At 58.8% G+C, this 23,298-nt stretch overlaps 1 protein-coding gene across 2 annotated transcripts in view; it reads right to left on the bottom strand.

Moving 5' to 3' along the window:
* Positions 1 to 23,298, bottom strand: part of EPN2 (epsin 2) — a 69,320-nt gene that overhangs the window by 2,655 nt on the left and 43,367 nt on the right. Inside the window, exons 3-8 of one of the 2 annotated variants that reach the window (XM_059997777.1) lie at positions 16,241 to 16,353; positions 14,917 to 15,009; positions 13,966 to 14,140; positions 3,189 to 3,362; positions 2,835 to 2,921; positions 640 to 852 (exon numbers count right to left, since the gene is read on the bottom strand). In XM_059997777.1, the coding sequence (XP_059853760.1) occupies positions 640 to 852; positions 2,835 to 2,921; positions 3,189 to 3,362; positions 13,966 to 14,140; positions 14,917 to 15,009; positions 16,241 to 16,353 (855 nt within the window). Of the gene's footprint in view, positions 1 to 639; positions 853 to 2,834; positions 2,922 to 3,188; positions 3,363 to 13,950; positions 14,141 to 14,916; positions 15,010 to 16,240; positions 16,354 to 23,298 lie in introns of both variants that reach the window. The other variant, XM_059997776.1, reaches the window with a different exon arrangement.

A 23,298-nucleotide genomic window follows, 5' to 3' on the forward strand; every position in this document is an offset into this window, starting at 1 on the left:
GAGCAGCCCACGCAGCTGAGGGGCTAAGCAGACAGGGGCCTGGCGTGGGCGGGGGCACGGGACACGGAGGCCCTGGCCACTCACTCGAGGGCTGGGGCTTGTCCTGCAGCCCACGTGGAGCTCCTGAGGGTGGAGAGCCCACCGGCAGGGAGGACGGGCTTGGGGGCAAGGGTGAGTTCCAGCCCCAGATAAGGCAGAATCCAGCAGCAGGGGCGAAGTGAGGGCTCTTGGGGTCCCTGGAGCATGGCCCAGCAGAGAGCCCAATTACCCTCAACCCGAAAACGGGGCTGCTGGGCAGCAAACCCAGGCTCCTCCCCTCAGCCCCAGCACTATGCGCCCCCAGCTGACCTAAAACTGGCGCTCGCTAAAGGGTCTCCCTGGCTGGGGCACCAAGTCAGGGGCAGCTTCTGCTCAGCCGTCTCAACTGAGGACAGAGAGGCGCAAGGGCTGGTCCAGGACGCCCGGCGCTACGCTACTGCTCAGCCGGGGCCAGCACGCCCCTGAGCCTGGTCCCCGCCTGTGGTCCCCGAGGGAAGAGTCCCCCGCAGAGGTGGAGGGGAGGTCAGCGCCCACAGGCCTGCCCCAGAGCCGCTCCCAGGAAGGGCAGACGGCCAGAGGAAGGCCGGGAAGCAAGCATACCTGGGGCCAGGAAGGGGTTGAGGGACTGCGCCGGCGGGGCTGGCCTGGCCACCAGCGAGTCCAGGTTCACCAAGGCTGCGTTGGGGCCCAGGAAGGACTCGGGGGTTTTCCGGGTGCCGCTGGGCTTGCTTGAGGCCACGGTCGCGGGCTGGGACTCAAAGGGGTCGGGGCTGGTAGTTCCACTGTTCTGGGCCGGCGGAGACGCCGCCTTGGCTGCAAGACAAGGACACACACGGGCTGGTGAGCCTGGAGGGCTCATCCAACCCCGAAGCGTCCACAGCAAACCCCGATGTCCCCGGACGCCGACTCGCTGGGGATGCGTGCGGCTGCCTAAGGAATGGGGCGTTCGCTGCAGTGCTATTTCCAACAGCCCCAACCTGGAGCCACGGTCAGCCACAGGGCAGGGCAAGTACAACCAGACCTGAGTCCAGGGACGGAAGGCGCGATGAGGAAGGAGCAGGGACAGAACAGTGCAGCACAATCTCCACAAATATTAAGATGGCATTTTGGGTTGGTGGCCACACATGAGTAGTTCACATTTTTTTAAATGTTTCCATTTTCTAAATTTTCTACAGTGAACATGAATTGCTTGACAGTAAGAAGAAAGCAAATGACTTTTAAAAATTCAGCCAACAGAGGGTGTGCTGAGGCAGGCCGGCAGGAACGTGGCTGCTCTGCTCGGCTGCTCTGCTCTGTGAGATGGTGATGGGGACACGGGTCCCGAAGAACCATCGATTCTGCACTCAGCAGCCCCACGTCCGGGAACCCAGACTCAGGAGATAATGCAAAGTGTGAGCAGGAGGTTAAGCACAGAGATGTTCACTACAGCATTATTTACTTTAGCACAACTTGAAATCAACTTAAAATGCCCTCCCCAAAATTAACGATTAAATATTGGGTTGGCCAAAAAGTTCGGGTTTTTCCGTAGTATCTTACGGAACCCAGTAACTTGTCGCTGAGCCCTACGAAGAGATACTACAAAGCTCTTTCTAGAGAATTCGTAATGTTGAAAGAAAACGTTCTCAATCCGCTTTTCCATAAAAGTGGTGGGGAAAAAAAAAAAGTGGTGGGGGCAGGATTCGACTCCCTCCATCCGTAAGAGCTCAGAAAAAGTGCTGGGAGGGAGCACAGTGGCCACGTGTAGATGGAAGAATTACACATGATTTTCATTGTCTTCCATAAACTTTCCCACACTTTCTACAATGGGAACACCTCCAGAATTGGGGTAAATACTTCACAGGCCCAGGGAAGGGTGCTTAGGCTTCTCCCTGAGGGGCGGGGAGCAAGCAAGGACAGTTAGGTTGTACTTTGGCCTGTGTAAGAGACACACGGAATCTTGTTGCTTTTTTAATGTGGCAAAAGAAACCCGGGGAAGCAGCAGCTCTAAGTTGCTTCTGGGCCCCTGGAGCTGAGAGGGCCCGGGGGTGGGGGTGGGGGCAGTGCGGTGAGGGGTGCCAGGCTGCTCCTACCTTAGGCCAGCCCAGCCCTGCCTGCTGGGGGAGGCAGGGGAGGGGCAGTGGGAAACGGGAAGCGGGGAAGCCAGGAGAGGAAAGAGAAAGGAGAAAAGTTGCTCCGTGCAGCTGGGAGGGGTGGCCCTGAGGAAGGCAGGCGCCACCTGGCTCTGTCCCCAGCCCCACAGGGCTGTGTGAAGAGGGCATCCAGCCCCCTCCCTCTGCCCCTCGGGGCCCAGTCTCTCTCCCCGCTCCGACCCTGACCCCTCCCAGCCCAGGGGCGCTCGGGGAGGAGCAGGGTCTTCTGCAGAGCGCGCATGTGCATGCATGCGTGCGTGCACGTGTGTGCGTCACAGATGCCTGCCCACACAGAGAGCCGGGTGGTCTGGAAAAGGGGGCGCCTTTGGGGAGCTGGGAAGAGGAAGGCTGGTGGAGACGGCAGGACTGCGCTGGGCCAGCCGGGGAGCCAGGGCAGTGGGCTTCCGCCAGCGGCCACAGGGCCCAGGGCGCGAGGCCGAGGAACAGAGGTGGCTGGAGGAGAGGAGAGGGTGACAGAAAGCTCAAGGGCATTCCTGCCGCCGCTGTCCCGTGAATGTGAATCCCTGAGTCAGACCCCCGGCTCCCAGGTCAGACACGTGCACACGCGTGGAGTCGCCAGGTTCCTGACTGTGATGCCTGCAGCAACGGGGCTGGTCAGGGGCACAGGACGGCACAGAAACCACCACCACCACCGCCGTTACGTACCTGCTTTTTTTGAAGCTCGGAGGTTGTCAAATTCAGAAAAGTCATCTTTAATTGTACCATTCAAATTACTGAAGAGATCAAAAGCCCCTGGGGAGAGAGCGGCAGTGGCTGTGCGGTGTCTCCACTTCTCTGCCATGTGCTTCCCCATCGTGGGGGACCAGAGGTAGGCCGGCGTCTGTAGCCCTCACGGGGGAGAACCCGGAGAGTCGGGGGGCAGCGGGGGTGTGGGGTCCCTGGGTGGGCAAGGTGGGCACCGGGAGGGGCCTCCCCATGCAGAGCAGGGCTCTTGGCTGCCCCCGCCCCACCTCCCCCTCCCCAAACTGAAGCCGAGGGGCCAGGGGGCGGGGGGCTCACCAGAGGGGGACGCGGGCTTGGCGGCTGACGCTGCAGCCCAGGGGTCAGCGGCTTTCCCGGCACTGGGGGCTGGCTGCTGCGGGGCGGCCCAGGGGTCGGAGCCCTTGGGGACGGAGCGTGCGCCGGCTCCGGTGGGCACCCCCCATGGGTCGACGGAGGTGGCTGGCTTGGCACCTGTGGGAAGGCGGGGTTGGTTCAGAGATGCTCCCAGAAAGGGCTGGGCAGCCGGGGTGAGAGGGAGAGGACCTGGGGCCACAGGAGCACCCTGGGGGGAGCGCCCGGGGAAGGGAGCACGGAGCCCCCGCGGCCTCCGCCACAGCAGAGCTTGCCCGGCAGCGTCCTCCCTGCCTGCACGCAGCAGACACACGGTGCGGCACGGAGAGGCATCAAACAAACAGCTGTGCGCTAACACATCCACTCCCTGAAGGATGGGACAGACTCCAACGCCCGGGCCTGTGCAGGGTGGGGAGTGGGTCGTGCATGCACGCGTGCATCCGTCCACCCGCACAGAGCACCCACGCACCTGCTCTCCCCGCGGAGCATCTCAGACGACCACTGCGTGGCCCCCGCGCCCCGCCCCAGTCGTCCACACCTCCCTCCACGAGCTCCGGTTTCGCCACGGAGGGGACCGAGGGGGCGAGCGGTGCCGGGCCCCTGAGCCGTGTGCTACCAGACACACCGTCGGGGTGCTCTCGGGGGCGGCTGTGTTCACGCAGAGGTTTATCCGGGAGACTGAGCTGCGTTGGTGTGCAGCTGAGACGTGTTGTTTACTGCCGTCTAATACTTCATCCTGTGACAGAAGGCATGGCTGGTGTAGCTGTCGCTGTGCTGCACACGCGGCCCTTCACCACAGACACGGGCATCAGCTCGCTCCTTCCCAGGCCCCTCACGCCTCCTCTCCCACCAGGGGCCTGGTCCCGTCTCTACCCGCCTCCCTTGGGTTTTTTGTTTTCATTGATTTGACGGGTTCCTTCCACGTCTGGGTGCTGATTCTCTTCCTTGAGTTCCAAACACCTTCTCCTAACTTGTGGCCTTTCCCTTCACTCTCCTCATGGAATCTTTTGATGAACAGAGAAGTTCTCACTTGGATGGAGTAGAACGCAGCAGGATTTTCCTCTAATTTGTGCTTTTCGGGACACGCAGGAACTCCACCTCCACACGCCCTCGCACATGGACTGGATCATACTTTTTACTTTATCCTTTATTTCCATGAGGGATTTATACAACTTTAGAGACTGGCATATTTTTAAAACTTCATTTTCTAGTTACTTATTACTATGCAGAGAAACAATTTAATTCGTATACTAATTTTTGTATTCAGCAATCTTGCTAAACTCTTAATTCTAATCATTGAAATACATCCTATTCTTTTTTTCTTCTTTAAATCTTTATTGGATGTTAAAGCAGCAATGCATAATTGCTTTACGTTGTTGTGTTAGTTGCATCCTATTTATTCTTTCAGTAATTCTAATAACTCTTAATTCCAATCACCTCGTTTGCAGAAACTCTTTGGGAGTCTATGTACACGGTCACATCCCTTGAAAGCGATGATAGCTTAGTTCTTCCAAGTCCCTCATTTTCCCACCTCGCTTTGTTGGCCAGGACCACCCGCCCCAACGCAGAGCAGGGGAACGGACTGTGTCCACGTTTTGCTCTTAAACGTATACCGTTAAACGGCACCATTCACCATAATAGGCGTTTTTCCTTTCAGAAGCTCTTTATCAGGTTACGGAAGTTCCCCCTTATTCCAAGTTTGCTAAGACTTCTGCGATAAAGAGCTGGTGAATTTTGTCAGCCTGTTTCTGCCTCTAGTAGGATGATCACGTGATTTTTCTCTTTGGGCCTGTTCATATGGTACATTAATACATTTCCTAGTGATTTGCTCCTTGCAAACAATGTTCTTCACGATGTACTGTATCATTTGTATATTTTTCTCGTTCCGGTTTTACAGTTGCTTCTTTGCTTAGGGTTTTTGCACCTGTATTCCTAAGTGGGCCTGGCCTGACCTGTTTGCTCTCACACTGTGCATCTTCTGTCTGGTTTTGGTGTTAAGGTTATGCTAGCCCATAAAATGAGTAGGAATACTCGGTTTTCCCAGCCCCTGAAGGAGTTGGTATCAAGTGGAGTTGTTTCTTTCTTGTTTTTAATATTTATTTATTTATTTTGGCTGCGCCGGGTCTTAGTTACGGCACGTGGGATCTTCGTTGCGGCACGCCGGATCTTTTAGTTGCGGCACGAGGGATCTAGTTCCCTGACCAGGGATCAAAGCCGGGCCCCCTGCATTGGAGTCTTAACCGCTTGGACCACCTGGGAAGTCCCTGGAGTTGTTTCTTGAATGGCTTGAGAACTTCCAGCAAAGCCCTCTGGGTGATTTAGGGAACGAGAGGGAGGTGAGTGCCTTACTCGGTTCCTTTAACGATTATAGGACTTTCCCTATTTACAGGTGTCCTACTGTTCTTCCGCCAGCTTTGCCAAGTCTTCTTTTTTAATTTACCCATTTTATCTAAGTCCTCAGGTCTGTCAGCACAGAGTTGATCAAACACCTCTTACTCTGTGTGGAATCTCGGCAGGACCTGCACCTACACTGTTTGGCCTTTCCTCTTTACTTTTCAGAACTACTCTTGCCAGAGATTTCTCTATTTTATTACTCTTTCCAATGACCAACTTCTGGGTTTCTGGATATTATTCTGTCTGTGTTCTAACTTGTTAGCTTCTGTTCTCCTCACTGTTTCGTTCCTTCCACTTGACTTGGGCGTGACACCATCCAAGCCTCAACACCTCATCAATCTTGTGCCTTTCTTCTGGACTAATGCAAACACTAAAAGCTCTAAATTTTCCTCTTACTATCACTTCCATTGTCCTATGTATTCTGATATGAAAATATTTACGTTATTATTTGGCTCTAAATATTTCTGCCACTATAATTTCTCATTTGACTCGAGAATGTAGAAGTGCTTTTAAAATGTCAGGCGTATGGAGTCTTCTACTTGTCTTTTTGCTACCGACTTTACACTTGAGTGCACTGTGGTCAGCAGGTGCGTTCTATGTGATCCACTTTTTGCTACCGACTTTACACTTGAGTGCGCTGTGGTCAGCAGGCGCGTTCTATGTGATCCACTTTTTGCTACCGACTTTACACTGGAGTGCGCTGTGGTCAGCAGGCGCGTTCTATGTGATCCACTTTTTGCTACCGACTTTACACTGGAGTGCGCTGTGGTCAGCAGGCGCGTTCTATGTGATCCACTTTTTGCTACCGACTTTACACTGGAGTGCGCTGTGGTCAGCAGGCGCGTTCTATGTGATCCACTTTTTGCTACCGACTTTACACTGGGGTGCGCTGTGGCCAGCAGGCGCGTTCTATGTGATCCACTTTTTGCTACCGACTTTACACTGGAGTGCGCTGTGGCCAGCAGGCGCGTTCTATGTGGTCCACTTTTTGCTACCGACTTTACACTGGAGTGCGCTGTGGCCAGCAGGCGCGTTCTATGTGGTCCACTTTTTGCTACCGACTTTACACTGGAGTGCGCTGTGGCCAGCAGGCGCGTTCTATGTGATCCACTTTTTGCTACCGACTTTACACTGGAGTGCGCTGTGGTCAGCAGGCGCGTTCTATGTGATCCACTTTTTGCTACCGACTTTACACTGGAGTGCGCTGTGGTCAGCAGGCGCGTTCTATGTGGTCCACTTTTTGCTACCGACTTTACACTGGAGTGCGCTGTGGTCAGCAGGCGCGTTCTATGTGGTCCACTTTTTGCTACCGACTTTACACTGGAGTGCGCTGTGGTCAGCAGGTGCGTTCTATGTGGTCCACTTTTTGCTACCGACTTTACACTGGAGTGCGCTGTGGTCAGCAGGCGCGTTCTATGTGGTCCACTTTTTGCTACCGACTTTACACTGGAGTGCGCTGTGGTCAGCAGGTGCGTTCTATGTGGTCCACTTTTTGCTACCGACTTTACACTGGAGTGCGCTGTGGTCAGCAGGTGCGTTCTATGGGATCCACTTTTTGCTACCGACTTTACACTGGAGTGCGCTGTGGTCAGCAGGCGCGTTCTATGGGATCCACTTTTTGCTACCGACTTTACACTGGAGTGCGCTGTGGTCAGCAGGCGCGTTCTATGTGATCCACTTTTCTGACGTGGCAGAGGCTTTTTGCCTAGCACGCAGCTGATGCTTTGCATCTCGCGTGTGACTGGAGAGAACGCGTGCTCTCCAGTTCTGAGACGACACCGTCACAGGCTTATGAATCATGCTGCTCCGACTTCCTCATATTCTTATTTAAACATCTTCTCCTGCTTAGTTCTGTATTCCTGATAGTCTCCATTCCTTCCCGAGATCTGAGCTTCCGTCTGGTTGTCTTCCATGTCAGCTGGAACAACTCCCCTTGGCAGTTTTTGTGGGGCTGGAAATGGTACCCTTCCACCCTCATTCCTGAAGGATACCTTTACCGGACGCAGGATTCTGGTGGGTGAGGTTTTCGGTGGTTTCTCTATGTCACCGTTGCTCTCAGGAGAAGGATGTTCTCCCGGTGGGCCCTGAGGACGTTCTCGTCACTGCTGGGACTCGGCCGCCGGCCTGACTGCCGTTCTTCTCTGCTCCCGGGGGGTCATCTCTGATGTCCTCTCCCTTTGCTGTCCTCCAGTCTCCTGACTGCATGTCTGGGTGTGGGTTTCTCTGACTACCCTGTGTAGGGCTCACTAGGCTCCCCAGCTCTGAGAGGAAGCCCCTCGCCACAATTCTTGAAAGCCCTCCGTCGCTATCTTTTCAAACATTACTTTCCTGGAGCTCCAAAAAGCCACGTCCCCGTTCTGCCTGCACGCGCCCCCAACTCCTCCGGAGCACTCTCCAGAAAGCTCCGTGGCTACTCGTTTACCAGGAGTCTCCCTGGACAGTGAGCTCCTGGGGGCACCAGGCGGGGTGAAAAGACCGGGCACTGCTCCCTGACGCCTGTGGACTCAGCGCCCGGGGCCCGTCCCCAGGCAGGGCATTGCACGGGGCCCGGCCGTGAAAGGGGCTCCTTGGCTTTGAAGAAGACGCACCGCCGCCGGCCGGCCTCCCCCAGGCTTGCCACGGCGACCAGGACGGACGAGCCAGGGCAGCCTCACGCCTGTCACCCACTGGCGGCCGGCCAGCTCTGGTGTGGACTTGGGGCTTCTCCAGCCGCTGCCCCCAAGCCCACAACCCTCCTGAGGCTTCCAGAAGCTCCTCCGACCTTTCACTCCCGTCCGCCCAGTGTCTCACGCAGAACAACCTCCCCTGGGATGGACCCCACTCTCCCGGGCCCACTTCGGCCAGCGGGATACCTGGTCCCAGCTGGAGTCACACAGCCGGGGTGCGCCCTCGCTCTGCCCCCAACACAGCACCTCGGGGGCCTTGGTTTCCTGTCTCAACTGGAGGAAGCTGCCAGGGTGGAAACTGCGTCAGGGAGGGAGCTGGACTGCAGGTTAGAAGAGCTGGGACGTGTCTTCAGAGCTGCCGAGATGCAACGGAGAGGACGCAGGACGGGGAGGTCGCAGAGGACCCGGACCTGGTGCCAGGCTGCTTCTGGCTCCCGTGGGGCCTCGACCTCCCCCGCTCAGCAGCACCCGCGAGAACCGCGGGCTCACAGTTCACGTCCCAGCGCGTCTGTGCCCAAGGACCCGGACTGGGAGCCCTGCACTCCTCCCCTGAGCCTGACCGCTGGGCAGACGCGCCCTCATCGGGAGACGACCCCTGGTCACCTTCCAGCACCCACCTCCTCTTTTCTGGAGGGATCCCCTGATCTTCCTCGGGAGAACTGTCCGCTCACCACTCCCTAGTCCCGGTCTGAGCGGGCGGACCCTGCGCTGCAACAGGGGAGGGTCTTCACCAGCCCACCCCCAGTCCCAGCTCCCCACTCCTGCACCCCAGAGAGGTCCATGAGGTCCAGGGAGATCCTCTCCATCCCCGGGCTGTGAGCACCCAGAGCCGTCACCCAGGCCTTGAGCTTCTGAGGCCAAAGGGAGAGGGGAGGGGCCCAGGGGGTGGGGGCAGAGCAGGGGGCCTGGGTCTTGGTGACACCGGCTCAGCCACTGGGTCGAGCTGGCCTGAGGGCAGAGCTACCCATCCCCACTGGGTACAACATGGCGTCCTGCCCATCAGACGGCCTCCCCGGCCCGCTTGGGGGCACGGTCCCCACCCTGCAGCCCCCTCACGGGCACCTGCTCACGGGGGCCGAGCTCACGCCGCTCTCCCGGGCCTCAGAGAGGACCTGACACACCAAGGTGCTGGCAACCGGTGGGGCCTGAGGGACCCACAGAGTCTCAGGGCTCCACCATGGGCACCGTCGACGCTGGAGAGCACTTCTGGAAGGTTCCGGGTAAATGTCTGACTCGGGTGTAGACACACAGCTAGAGCTGCCCCGACTCTGCACAGCCCACGCAGAGAGTCCGCAAACGCCTCTGATTCAGAGGGATTCACTCACCACGCAGCTCAGGGGGCACCAGGCCAGCGGTTCTCAGCTGTGGCCCTTGGGAATCCCCTGGGGGTGTGAGTAGAATACTGACCCCCACACACACAGATGCCAAGGAGGGCCTGGGCATGTGCATTTTTAGAGGCTCCCCGAGCAGCTAGGATGGGCAGCTGGTGCGGGAGAACCACCCAGCTCCTGGGCCGCTCGGATCGCAGGCTGGATGGACAGACGGACGTCTGGTGGGGCCGGACCCTGCCATAGACAGGCGGCCCTCAGCACCACCTCGCTCCTCTGAGCATCGTTTGGCCCTCACGGCCCAGGCCCAGGCCCTGCCCTGCAAGGGGAACACGGCCCCGGCGACTGTACCTAGCATGCGGGTCACGGGCAGCTGGCGACCACGGGGAAGGAGGGGTCCTGAGGACAGGGTGACCCTGTCTCCCCGAGCAGGACACCCAAGCCATGTTTTCAAGCACAGCCAGGCGCCCACTAGCCAAACAGCAGGGCACAGCATCACGTGAGGAGCCGGCATGTAAGGGGGGCCAGGCTGCCCTGCCAGGCAGACGCCGTCTTGGAACTCCTTGGCCTCCCACCGCCCCGGGCCTCGGGCACTGCCCTCTTGACCGCACGTGGGACACGATGGACCCCGCTGTGCTCCGCCCACCACAGCCCCGGCAGGGTCACACACCCGACAAATGGGCGCTTGTTGAGTGACTGAGAGGAGGGGAGGCTAGGACCGAGGGCCCATTCACAGGGAGCGTGCCCGGCTCCCCCTGAGCCCCACGACGAGCCTCATGGGACAGGGAAGCAGTCACATGGCGGGTCATGGAGTGAGCAGGGGCGGGGGCTGAGCCGGCCAAGGCTGTTGGAATCACAGGCCTGAGCCCTGCTGTCCCAGGCGGCTGCTTTGTGTCTGCCAGGTGCAGGAAGTGCCCTGCTGACCTGGCAGGCGCCGCTCTCCCTCCTCCCGGCCCCCAGCATTTCCTCCCGGGGCCCCTTGGCACAAGCTGGTAAAGGCAGGGCTCGCTACCGAGGGCGGCTTTCACAACAGCGCTTCTTTCATCCAGAGGGCGCATCCCACAGTGCTGGGGAAGAGACTCTGAACTTTCTAGCTGTTTCGGGGTGGTGGGGTGTTCCCCAAACACACATTGGCAGATTCTACCACAGACTAAGCAGTAAGCCCGACACTGTGTCTCGCTCCAGAGCGGCGTCTCAGAAGAAGGAAGCAAGTTCACAGTCACCACGGTCCAGTGAGCTTGGGAGCGGGGCTGAGGCCGCGTCCTGCAGCGCTGCTGAGGGCAGAGCGCTAGCACTGCCCACGGGAGCCGACGTCTAGAGCTTCGACTGATGCCTGGAAAGGCTCCCTGTGTACGGAAGAAAATGTCTACACGTACCCACGATGTGACCCCAACCACGTGAAAACACACAGGCCCAGGGGACGCAGGAAGCAGGCAAGCTAACATTTTAACACCGGTTCTCGCTCCCTGTTGCAGTCTGAGGGGACCTTTCCCGGACATGAGTAACCACAGAAGGCCTTAGCGGCAGTCCAGGATGGCGTGATGACTCCAGGGCTGGGGGCCATGAGCACTGAGCCTGCCCCTCGCTTGCTGTGTGACCTCAGAGGAATGAACAGCCTCTCTGGGCTTTGATGCTCTGTTTTCCCCAAGTCACTGGTAAAAATGCCAAGTGCATCAGAACCGAGGAGACGGCCCTGGGTTGGGCAAGTAGCAAAAGACGGCAAAGTGGCAGTCCATGAACCAACCACACATGGCCACTGCAGGTGCATTTTGATTAGCTCCAACCATGTTCTTAATTTTTAAAATTCACTGTCAACATTTAAAAATTTGATTTCACAATCTCGGGTTTCAACCTTCTCTTACTGCTCAATGGTTATACAAAATGTGGTATGTCTATAAAATGGAATATTATTCAGCCATTAAAAAGGAATAAAGGAGGGATGTGTGCTATCATGTGGGCGAACTCTGAAAACATGCTAATTGGGAGTCACAAGGGCCATGTGTTGTGTGATCCCATGACAGACGAAACACCTGGACAGGCAACTCCAGAGACAGGAAGCAGACTGGTGGTGCGGGAGGGGCAACAGGGAGTGACTGCCTAATGGGAAGGGGTTTCCTTCTGGGGCAATGGAAAATCCTGGGATCAGTACTGATAACCGCACGCTATCATGAAGGGCTAGGAACCACTGAACTGTCTACTTGAAAATGGATAAGATGGTGAATTTTATGTCGTGTAAGTTTTATCTTGATTAAAAAAAATTTAGAAGAGCAGAACCACGTGGGCAGGATTCCCATGTGATGTTCAGCTGCCTCTGGGCACCAGCTGCCTCTCCCCGGCTGCTGGCTTCCGCTGCCTGCAGGTGTGAGAACCCCAACCACTGGAGGTGGTCCTGCCCCACCCGCAGGAGACCCCCCCAGCTCCCCACGAGGGTCAGGTGCCTGGTCAGTCAGGACACCCAGCTCCAGAGCCCAGCCCTGTCCACCAGCCAATGGGAGGGCTGGGCAAACTAGCTGGTTGAAAAAATATGTATTCCCTCTCTCCTGACCAGGTGATACTTACCCCTGGTAAATAAGTCAAACAGTTAAACAAAAAAAAGGTAGAGAGGGAAAAGTCTGTCTCTCTCCCACCACTGCGACCCCCAAACCCCTCCCAAAAGCAGCCACTGACTGGACTCAGCGCTCCTCAAGCCCGCTGGCTTCACCAGCTCCTGGAGGGACCACGCTCTCTCCCCGGCACTGAGGAGACCCCCTGTCTGCTTACTGACCCCATACGACTTTGAAAGGGATTGAGAGTCTCTCCTGAAGAACTCCCCACCCGTAACTTGTCACAAGAACTGTTTGCAGATTTAAAGAAAAGTCCGAGCCGCTGCCTGGAAGGGCCCGTGTCCCCATAGGCAGAGCCGAGGGGCGTTTTCAGCAGACCTGCCTCGTGTGGCCACGCGTGCTCCCAGAGGGGTGCGGGGGGCACAGCACACAAGCGGGGCTGCTGTGGCCTCCGGTGAGCGACACTTCTAGGGCACTGGCCTGGGTCTGCCCCAAGGCACAGAGGGCTCCCACCAAAGCGGGTGTGGGGCTCTGCCCAGCCCTGAGGCCAACAGCATCCCCCAAGGACAAGTGCAGGGACGCCCGCCTGGCCCTCCCCTTCCCCACCCCCACCCCTACCCCTGCCGCCCATTTCACACCAGCAGGGCCCGAGCCCTGGGCCCTCTACAGCACCGCACGGCCTCACACCTGTCATAAGCCGAGCCTTCTGCGGGAACACCCACGCCTCCTCGGGGCCCGGCCACGCCTGCTCCTCCCTGAAGACTCCTCCAAGACGCAAGCCTCACGCCCGCCGGACTGCTGCCCCAGGATGGACGCAAAGACGGCCCCCGGTGCCCTGCCCACATAGCACTGCTACTAGGCTGGCGGCCTGACTCACCCACACCTGCCAGGGCCTGGAGGGCAGGGCCATTACCTGCTCCTGTCTGGGTCCCCGCACGGCAGGACAGAGCCTGGTATTCGGTGCACTTTGGCAAACTTCCAGGGAACCGAGCCGGATACAAAAGATGGTTCTGGTTTGGGGAAACAGAGGCCCCAAGAGACACGAGCAAACTGGCGCAAAATATACATTCGAGGTTGCAAGACAGGAAGCCCACGGATCAGCCATGGGCAGCAGGGTTGATGGAGCACCCGGGGGGCCTCCCAGAGCAGCAGGCTGGGTGGGAAACCAGCCCAAAGCCTGGAGGCCAAGCCCCGTGCCCAGCGATCCGGAAGCCCACGTGCCCAAGATCTCGGCCCCAATTAAACAGAGGGCGCCACACTCCTGTCTGAACCTCCTATCACAAGTTCACCTTACGTTTGGCATTAAGCAGAACTTTAAAGTATCCATTTAGCCTCGTAAACTGATTTGCTGTTGCTTAAATGACAGGTAAGAAGAATTACAGTCAACGTGTCCCCTTTTCATTAGCGATCACTTAAGCACGCCGGAATTTCTGGCTAATTACAGCACGATGATATAGACATTGCACGCTGTGTATTACGGTTTCTTAACCTGGGGTGCAATTCTGAGGCTGAGAGAGTTGACGCATGTCCCGGAGGAGGGACAAGCCCTCTCCGAGGCGTGAGGGCAGCGGAGAAGGAATCTCCCAAAGCAGAAAACCACTCACAACAGGACGAAGCAGAGCCCTGAACCGCAGTCCTCAGGGGGGCGCTCCGGGTCCTGCGGAGGTCTGGACACCCACCCCCACCACCCAGACCCACTCAGACCGCTGCCAGGTGAGAGGGAGCTGTGCGCCCTGCGGCCACTCCCCCGTCCAGCAGGCGGGCAGGGGAGACGTACGAGGGAGGTCTTTACCGAATGACGGCCAGGGGTCCGAAGTGCTGCCGGGGGCTGCCGGAGCACCCCAGGGGTTGGTGTGGCTGGCTGAAGCGGAAGGGCCCCAGGGCTCCGCCTTCGGGGCAGCAGGGCCCGCGCCGGGCAGAGCGTCCAGCAGGTCCAACAGCGTGGTCTGCTGCGGGTGGGAGCCATGCTGTTGAGACGAGGACCGAAGAAAGAGGACAGTTTACCCTGCTGCCCTTGCGGCCAATGTCCGCCTGTGCCCCTCCCAGTGCAGAGGCCTTCTGGAGGGCCCAGAGGACCCGGGACTGCGCCGCCCCACATCACCGCTTCTCAGTAAGAACCAGGCTCCACCCACACCGGCTATTTGCTGTGTGCCAAGCGCCCGCCGTCTGTCGACAGGTCCTTGGGGCTTCCCAGGAGAACAGGGGTTTTGCCTCCCTCCGAGACACGGCCCCCTGACCCGCCCGGCCCCCCAGCTGCCAGCGTCATCCAGGGCTCTCTCCCGGGGGCCGCCACACCCTCCTGCTCCCACAGCCAGCCTGGCTGCCCTCAGGGACCCCGCAGCACTGGAACAGGGAGGCCACTGGAGCCCTGGCCCTGCAGGAGGGTCTGTCTCCCGACAGGATGACGAGGTTGTCAGGGGCAGAGCCACGTCCAGTTCACCTTTAGGTCCCAGGTAGGAAGCCCGGCATAGAGTAAGGAGGACGCCGGCTTACCCTGGGCCAGGAAACTGTCCCAAAGCACTTGCCGCTTAGCGGCTTGTGGAGCAGCGGCTGGCGCTGCGCGGGGTGGGGGTCGAGGGGACGGAACTGAGGTGGGGTCAGGGGAGGGCCCAGCCCCTCGGGCGGATGTGTGTGTCACCCGCCCTCTCCTCACTGCCGCTGGCTGTGACGGCCGCTGGGGGTCGGGCTCAGGAGGGTCTCACACACTGACCTGCCCCCCACGCCCAGCCCGTGAAGCACTCACCTCTTTCTTTTTTGGAAATTTAACTGTGTCTCTGCGGCTTTCTTCCAAGGCCATCTGCAACCTGAGGTCATCTCCCCGCCTGAGGCGCTCTTCCTGTAGAGGACAATGGACCCTGAAGCTGGTGCTCCCGGCAACAACATCCCCAGGAGCCAGGCCCTCCTGGCCAGAGCCGGAAACCAAAGCCGTATCGCACGTCACTTCAAAGGAGGGTCTGGGGACGACGTGGACATGAGCCTCTCCCACCCCAAGGTGTGCCCGGTGGGGGGGGGGGTGCCCACCCAGATGGGGGAAGGGAAATACTTGGAAAATACTTTTTCTCAAAATGAAAATGACTTCAAAATTCTTTCTAATTGTAGAAGCAATATGTCTCCTTATAAAACACAAACAACCCAGAAAGGAATTAGAAAGAAGACAGAAATCACACATCATTCCACCCTGCCCCCACTGAGTATGCTTCCAGAAAATGAGTGTGTGTTTATATTTTATGATTTCTAACAGAAATGATTCGTTATATTTAATTTATATTTATTCAAGGCACAGTCAGCATATATAAAAAGACTGGGCCGATCTAGCTTTTTTATACAATACAATGATTAAATATAAGTAAACACACTCACTGCGTCTTCACCATAAGACAGGAGCAAGGAACTACAACGGGCTGGCCCGTCCGTCTGCCCCATTTTCCCCATGAGAGTTCTGCACCTCCCGTCGACGGCAGGCCGCACGTCCTGAGTGGACAGAGGGGCCCTGCCGGGAGCTGGTCGCTACATGGACCTCTGGGATATTCCAGTCACCGCGGGACCCACACCTGCCTCTTCCATCCGACCCCCCGCTGTCTCTCAACAGCACTGCCAGGCGAGAGGGGCCGCAGGCCTCGCTGCACTCCTTCGCCTTTTTTAACCAAAGGGCAGCAAGTCCGGCCTGAAAGCGACAGCCAAGGGCCGACCCCTTTGAAGGCTGCTCCTTTCCCTTATTCTCCATCTTTTTTGTAAAAACCTGTTTTTTTTAAAATTTATTATTTATTTATTCATTCATTCATTTATTTGGCTGCTCCGTGCAGCATGCATGTGGGATCTACTTCCCTGACCAGGGATCTCATCCTTTTCTGGGTCCAGATGCTCTCGACCCACCTTGCAGATTGTGGTCCGCACTCGGCGATGAGGGCTGTGGACACTTGGCTTGGAGCCCAGCCAAGCGCGCGGGAGCGCTTCCAGGAAGCACCTCTGACTGATGCGTCCCCAGGACCAACTAGCGAGAGCCCCTCGTCCGTGTGAGTGCGCCCGGGCCCCGCCCCACGGGGGCGCGCATCCCTGCTGGCACCCACCTGCTCGGCCACCTCTCTGCTCATGGCCAGCGCCAGCTGCAGCTGCAGCTCCTCTTCCCCGCTCGTTTGCGGCCGCGCCTGCTCCAGCTCTGAGGACACCCGTGGGGAGGTGGCTGCGGGGGAGGCAAAGTCAGCGTGAAGGACCAGCGCTCCCTGGCCTGCCGCCCGCTCCCATCTCACACCCACAGGGCCACCCTGGCTGGGAGACGGGGCTCTGCGAATACGCTGTGCGCACAGCCAAGGAACGTCACAACTACGCCAGCCACGCAGTGCTCGCCAGGACAAACGCCCTGGGCGGCCAGTTCAGGCCTCTCAGGGGTCAGAGCCTATCTCCACTGCACGGCTTCAAGGAGAGGGGCTGAGTTTTTACAACGTCGAGAGCACAGTTCTTGAAAAGCTGGGTCAAAGATCATTCAAAGAAGGACATGGCCTCTGTGGACTCGCTCCTCTCAAGAACCCCCCTCGCATGTGTAAGAATGTCACCGTATCTCCCGGTCCTAAGGACATGGAAAATGAAGACCAAACATTTCTGCAGTAACCCTGAAAATTTTTGTTTTTTAAGTAAAACTGCATGTTGACTTGAAAAAAAAAAACCTACGCAGCCATTGTTTGCTTAAGTACTTATCTAGCTTAAACATCTGAAGCAGCACCCGCCTTGATGAAGCAGTTCTGATGAAGGGATGAGATGTGAATTCCCAGCTGGTTCCCAAAGAAAGGGGTCTTCGCACAACCCCACTGTGGCCAGGCTGGGCCCCACATGTGGAGAACGCTGGGCTTACGCACCATCACGCTTCCTGCGCCAGGGAGCCTGGGCGCCCGCAGAAACCAGACATGAAGCTTCGGGAGCAGCAGCCCAAGAGTGCGCCACCCCTGCCCGCCGCCCCCCAGGACAGGAAATCTCAGCACGAGCCCTGCCACCCGGAGAGCTGTGGAGCCACCGCCTCGGGTGCCCCTGCCCTGTCCTCCCTCTGGTCCTCCGGGGCCGGCCTCCCGCCAGGGCTGGGTCAGCACTCCCTCTCTCCCAGCACCCCTATTCTGCAGTTTGGTGGGTCATGTCAGAAGGTGCTCCTAGGGAAGGGCCCAGGCTCGTCTTCCCACCATCACGTCCATCCGCAAAGTCTGACAAAGCAGCTGGCAAACGCCCACTGCGTGGATAAATGGGCAGATGGAGGGACAGGCAGATGGAGGATCCCACTGCATGGCCGAGGGGCAGTTGTTAAAGACGCTCTGGCTGTATATTCGTCTGCCGCCCTCTTCCATTACATCCCTTCCAGCAGACCCAGCCCCCAGCACTCACGCAAATGCTACCTCTGCCCAAATCTCCAACCTACGCTTGCCCCTTAGGATCTGCCTCTTTGGGAGAGAGTAAACGGTGGGGAATGATGCCTGAGACTGAGGTTTCTAGACGGCTGGGCTCTGGCTACAGTGAGCAAAACGGGAGAAGAGGCGAGATGCAGTTAGGGTCCTGGAAAAACCCACAGGAGAACAGGCGAGGCTGCAGGGGCAGTGCAGGGCGGGGGCTGTAATCGGCACCACTCTGTCCTACAATTTAGGAAAGACACGTACAACACACGGCAGCGAGATTTCATCTGGGACAATCACATGGCCTGAAGCACAGTGTGTCCACTGTGATCTACTGTCAACCAAGAGAAACATTAAAAAAAAAGCCAGCAACCAATTGCCTCATGTCTACTCTAAGCTAGTGAGCAGGTCAAACAGCAAAATGCTGCAGTTATCCAAAAAACACCAACATATTTTTCTAAATAAAATCAAGTCAAATCCCAGCCTAGTGCATCGCCCCAATTAGATTTTCCAAAGCATTTCTTAAGAAATAAAGCTAGATGGTAACAGAATGTCCTCAAATCTACCTTAATAATTTTATTTCTTAACAATATACCAAAACAAAAGCACATTTTTGGTTGGTTTGTTTCCAAACTTCACCTCTGCCCGTCACAGGCGGCAGCTCTGGCTTCCTCGTGCTCTAGAAGCAACATCACCACCCAGACTGGTGGGAACAAAGGAAGCTGGCCAGTCGTGGGGGACAGTGTGGGGGGACTCCTGTGGCGCACGTGGCTCTCCCGTCCAGGTCACAGCCACTCGGCCGCCCGTTCCCAGCCTCCTTCCTGGTAAGAGTCTCTGAGGCTGCTTCCCAAAAGCCTCAGCTTACAGCAAGCATGGCGCATCCGACGCCCTTCATTTACTCCCAGATGGAAACCAGGAGTGAAGACAGGAGAAGACCTCAGACCCCATTCCACACCCCGAAAAGCCCCCTGAACAGAGAGCCCCGTCTTGGCGGGGAAAGCCGAAACTGGCCTAACGGTGGGACCCGGATGAATGGGCCGGGCTCTGCGCAGGGCCTGCCAGAGACGTGAGGCCCCCCTGTCCCCCGAGCCTCTCAGCACAGCTGCGAGGCCAGCCCAGCTTCAAATGCAAACGTGCACGTCTGCACCCCACACAGCTGACGCTGCTGGAATAACGTGTGGCCGGCACACTCGGAAATAGCTCACCACATCAGTATGGAAATTAGACAAAGGGTATTCCCCTAAACGCTGTGGTTTTCATAAGAGGAGGCACGGCTCTCAGTCACGCAGTTGGAAGAATTCACAGCCACCAGCCCACAGCGTCAGCTGAGCTGCACACGGCGGTCTCAGCTGCGAGGGAGGCATCCGGCGGAGACGTTCCTGCCTTAGTGACAGCATCTCGTCTCCACAAAGGGCCTCTTGTGCCCGAGGACAGGACAGTGGACACAGAGGTGGTGGTGAGAGGGGCCTGAATGGGCCCTTCTGACCCCCGGAACCTGGCCCTCGCCCCACTCTGACGATCTGAGGGTCTGAGGGTCCACAACTCATGGGGACAGTGGAAGAAGCAGGGGTTCAAGGGGCTGGCCGCTCTCGGGTCTCAGGCTGCTTTCTGACCCAGCACCCTCTCGAGGGAAGACCGGCACCATGCGCACAAGCAAATCACTCCACGAGCAAGCGTGTCACCACCCTTCTCCTGCAGCTGAGACGGGCCCGTGGGGAGAAGCACGAAGCCTTCACCTGCTCAGTGGGCCCCCCGTTCACCCTGTCCAGTCTGCTACCCTGGCTGAGAAAGCTCGGCAGGGGAGGTTGAACAGGGAGCCTACACAAGCCCAACAGCTCCCGCAAAATACAGGCTAAGACGAGAACCAGAAACACCGCTGGCGTCTCCTGCAGGGCCTCCCGACCTCACCTTGCTCGCCTGCTCCAGGGACCGGCCGACCCACACGGGTCCCCAAACGCGCCCCTAAAACAAAGGCACTTCAGATGGGCAAGGTCGGGGAATTTCAAAAGAAGAAAGCAAAGCAGACAAGGTAATAGAAAAACAGGAAATTGCTGCTTCTCGCTGGCTACGTTTTGCAGTGTTCCTAGAAAGCACGTAAGCGGTGTCTGCAGTCACGGACGCCGAGTGCAGGGCACAGACTCTGCAGACCCAGCTGGCCCAGAGGCGGCTCTGCACGGGGACTTCTCGTAAAGCCCTAGCACGCAGGCTGTCGCCGGGGTACACGAGGCACGTCTGACAACCTAGCAAGAACGCAAGGTCGCCAGGCAGCGGGGCTCCAAGAAGACCCCATCTGGATCCAAGCACTGCCACCACCCTAACAACCCCGTGCCCGACAGCTGACGGGGATGCTGGGGCTCCCGTCCCGTCCCCACCCTATAGCAGCAGGGGGACCGCACACGAATGGCCACCTCTCTGGGCTTCTGCTTCCACGTCTATGAAGTGTGGGGGAGGGAGGGAGGGTCAGGAGGACCCAAGACACAGCAGCCCCCCAACCTGGGGGCCAGGCCTTGCCCAGGTCACTGCTCTCCACTCTGTCCACAGCCACCAGACGGCGCCCTCCATCTTGCAGGGCAGAAACCAGGGACTGGTACGCGCTCTGGCCCCGGACCTCCATGGGCAGAGGACCGTGGCTCTGGCGGCCGGGGCCTCCACCCTCCTCTTTCTGCCCGTCTCTGAAGGAGGGGCTGGGGAGCCGGCACTGAGCCCAGGGGCAGCTTCTGCCCCCCCAGTGACTAGCTCCCCGGTCCAGCTAGGTTCCTTCCTTGTTACTGAACTGCAGCGAAGTGCTTACTGGGTCTTCCTCAATGTGGCGACAACCTCCTGTGTTCCACCAGCCGTTTCCCGAGTCACCGATGACCCTCGGCCACCAAGGACACTCCCACACAGAGTGGAGGCTTTTGAGCCCGTTCCCCAGGGAGACGCTCCAGGGCCCTCCCTCTCCCAGCTCACAGGCAGAAGAGGAAAGACTGCTTTTAGTCAAGCGAGGCAAATTAGGAGGAAATAAGCTCAAATCACCCCAGGTTAACATTGAAAAAGAAAAAAACCATAAATACATTGTGGAAAAGCCAAAGAGCTGCAAGATGTGAAGCGCCTGAAGGACCACCACAGCCGGGTGACCTTCAGGACGAGGGGGGGACGTGAGACTTCATAGCGGAGGGGGGACGTGGCCAAGCCCTGCCTGTCGCCCACCACCTGACGGCCCTGGCAACCCCCCCCCAACTGGATTTCAATGCAGACTCCACATCTGATTCCAGTTCACAGAAGAACAGGGCGAGGACTGAGGCAGCAGGTGGACAAATCCAGACCTCGGGCCACTCTGCAAGATGGCCGGCCCTGCGTCTCAGCACATCAGCGTCGTGAGCACAGTACGACTGCAGGGACAGGACCTCCGAGCGACCGTGCTGCTGGTGGTCTCGGTGTCGACAGTGGGCAGACAGGCACGCGGGCGGGGGTGAGACGGTCCTGACGGCTGCTGTGTACTCTGCCAGGTAGGATGACAGGCAGCCTGTCCTCACCGCCACGTTGATGGGGGAGGGGAGATGCCAGAGCCTGTTTTAAAGACTTCAGCATAAAAGGAAGCGAGGGCCACCCCTCTTTTCCTGCCCCCACTCCTCTCCCCAGAGGAAACAGCTGTTGACATTTTCTTGCGATTCCACCCAGAAAACACAAACACGTGCTCTTCCCTGGCACTCACCCACGGGCGTCTACTCACTGCCGTGCATGGGCCCCACCCAGGGTGCTGTTTCGGCCCCGGGAGAGGGGGCGTCTGCGAGCATGGGCCCAGATCCAGGCCCTGCAGCTGCTCAATCCTCCACACCGCGGCTTCCTCACCCGCAGGACGGAAACAGAGTCCCCACCGCCTCGGGCTGTCCTGAGGATCAGACCAGCTCCTGTGGGAGTGCCTGGCACGTGACAGGTGTACCACACCTGGCGCCTCGCTGGACCCTCAGTCCGGGCGGGGTCCTGCCCCCCAACCCCGAAGGCCAGGGCTGAGGCCCGGAAGTGAGGTGGCTCGCCAAGGCGCCCCAGCCACGAGGGTCGAGGCTGATCTGAGGCCTTGCTCTGCATCATCGCTCGCTCCCACAGAGGAGGGAACCGGGGCCCAGAGACGTCACAGCGCCACTCACAGCAGGAGGGGAACTCAGAGCCAGCCTCAGAGCTCTGAGGTGCTCTGTGCGCTCAGTCCTTGACACTCGCACACGCCACGCCTGGCGCGTCTCCAGGCCTGAGGCCAGTCCCTGCTCTCCTGGAGCTTGTGTCCCAGTGAGGGGGGACAAGACACACACACACAGAGGGGGGGTGGGTCAGGGTGAGGAGAGCCTGTCCTGTGCTCAGGTCTGACAGAGACACTGCAGAGGGGCCTGGGCGGCAGCAAGGACACCAAGCAGAGAGCGGGTGGGGGCTTCGCCTGGGTGCAGGGGGAGGGGCTGGCATGGGCAGAGCTCCCAGAGGGCCATGACGGAAGGGCCCTGGTGGCGCCGGGGGCTCTCGGAGGGCCTTCAGGAGGGTGCAAGCCGAGCAGCGACGCCACCTGGCCGGTCCAGGGAGGATGGTGGGAGCTTGGGCCAGGGTGGCGGCTGTGAAGGAGGTGAGACGCGCTGGTTTCTGGATGGCTTTCACTGAGATTCTGTTACACCTGGCAACGTTCCTGGACCATCCGGCCCGAGGTCACGAGAGAACATCTGGGGCCCGGCCTGGCCTGGATGGTGCCGACCCCCGGCAGCCCAAACTCACCCTCCCACCGCAAGTGGCCTGTGCTGCCGCCCAAGCGGAGACTCAGCCCACAGAGAGCCTCCCCCTGACCGGGGGCTGGGGCACAGCTGAGCCCCAAGGCTGTGAAGTCCTGACCCCTGGGTTCGGAATGAGAGCTTATTTGGAAACAGAGCTGCTGCAGATTCATTTGTTAACGGTTAAGCTGAGGTCACACTGGAGCCGGTGGGCCCCGACATCCAACATGACACGTGTCCTTACAAGCAGAGAAGAGACGCAGGGGTGGACACAAGGGGAGGGCAGCAGCGTAGGCCACGGGACACCAAGGACGGCCACCACCAGCAGAAGCAGGGAAGCCGCAGGCAGGACGCTCCCCTGCGGGTTTCAGAGGATACAGCCCTGCGGACACCCTGATTTGGGGTTTCCGACCCACCTCTGGCGCTGAAGCCCCGGTGGGCGGCTCCTCTCCCAGCGTCGTCTCAGGCCCCGCCTCCCCGCACACAGGCCTCCACTCCCCAGGGCAGCTCACCAGCCCCTCCCCCGCACCTGGCACCTGCTCCGCCAGCCACAGAGGGCCCTAGAGTCCTCCAGTTCCTTCCTGCTTTCAGACCACACTCCCACTCCCGCCCCCCCCCGCCCCTCCCTCAGGGAGGAAAGAGAGCCTGGGTCTCCCCGCTCGCCCTCCCCAGCAGGACGCTCTGTGGGCAGGGGTTCCTCTTGGACACCTAGAGCAGGGCAGGTGCTCTGCGGCCCGCAGAATGGGGACCTAGGCCTTCTACACCCCAGACCCGCCTGTGGCCAGGAACCTCCCCACCCTGGCTTGTTCCAGGCACAGAGCAGGAGCTCAGGCCCCTGTGTGTTCATTTTCTAGTTTAGTTTCCAGCGAGCACAAAACTGTGACTCCCCAGGGCACAGCTCACACACGCGTCACCACCACCCTGAGACACGGGTGCTGCCACCGCAGCCCACGGACGCGGAAGCCAAAGCCCAGGGAGGAAGGAGCCAGCGCGGGAGACAGACAGTGGGGACGGATGGGGCGGGCGCAG

This window comes from Delphinus delphis, chromosome 19 (assembly GCF_949987515.2).
Source record: "Delphinus delphis chromosome 19, mDelDel1.2, whole genome shotgun sequence".
Classification (NCBI taxonomy): domain Eukaryota; kingdom Metazoa; phylum Chordata; class Mammalia; order Artiodactyla; family Delphinidae; genus Delphinus; species Delphinus delphis.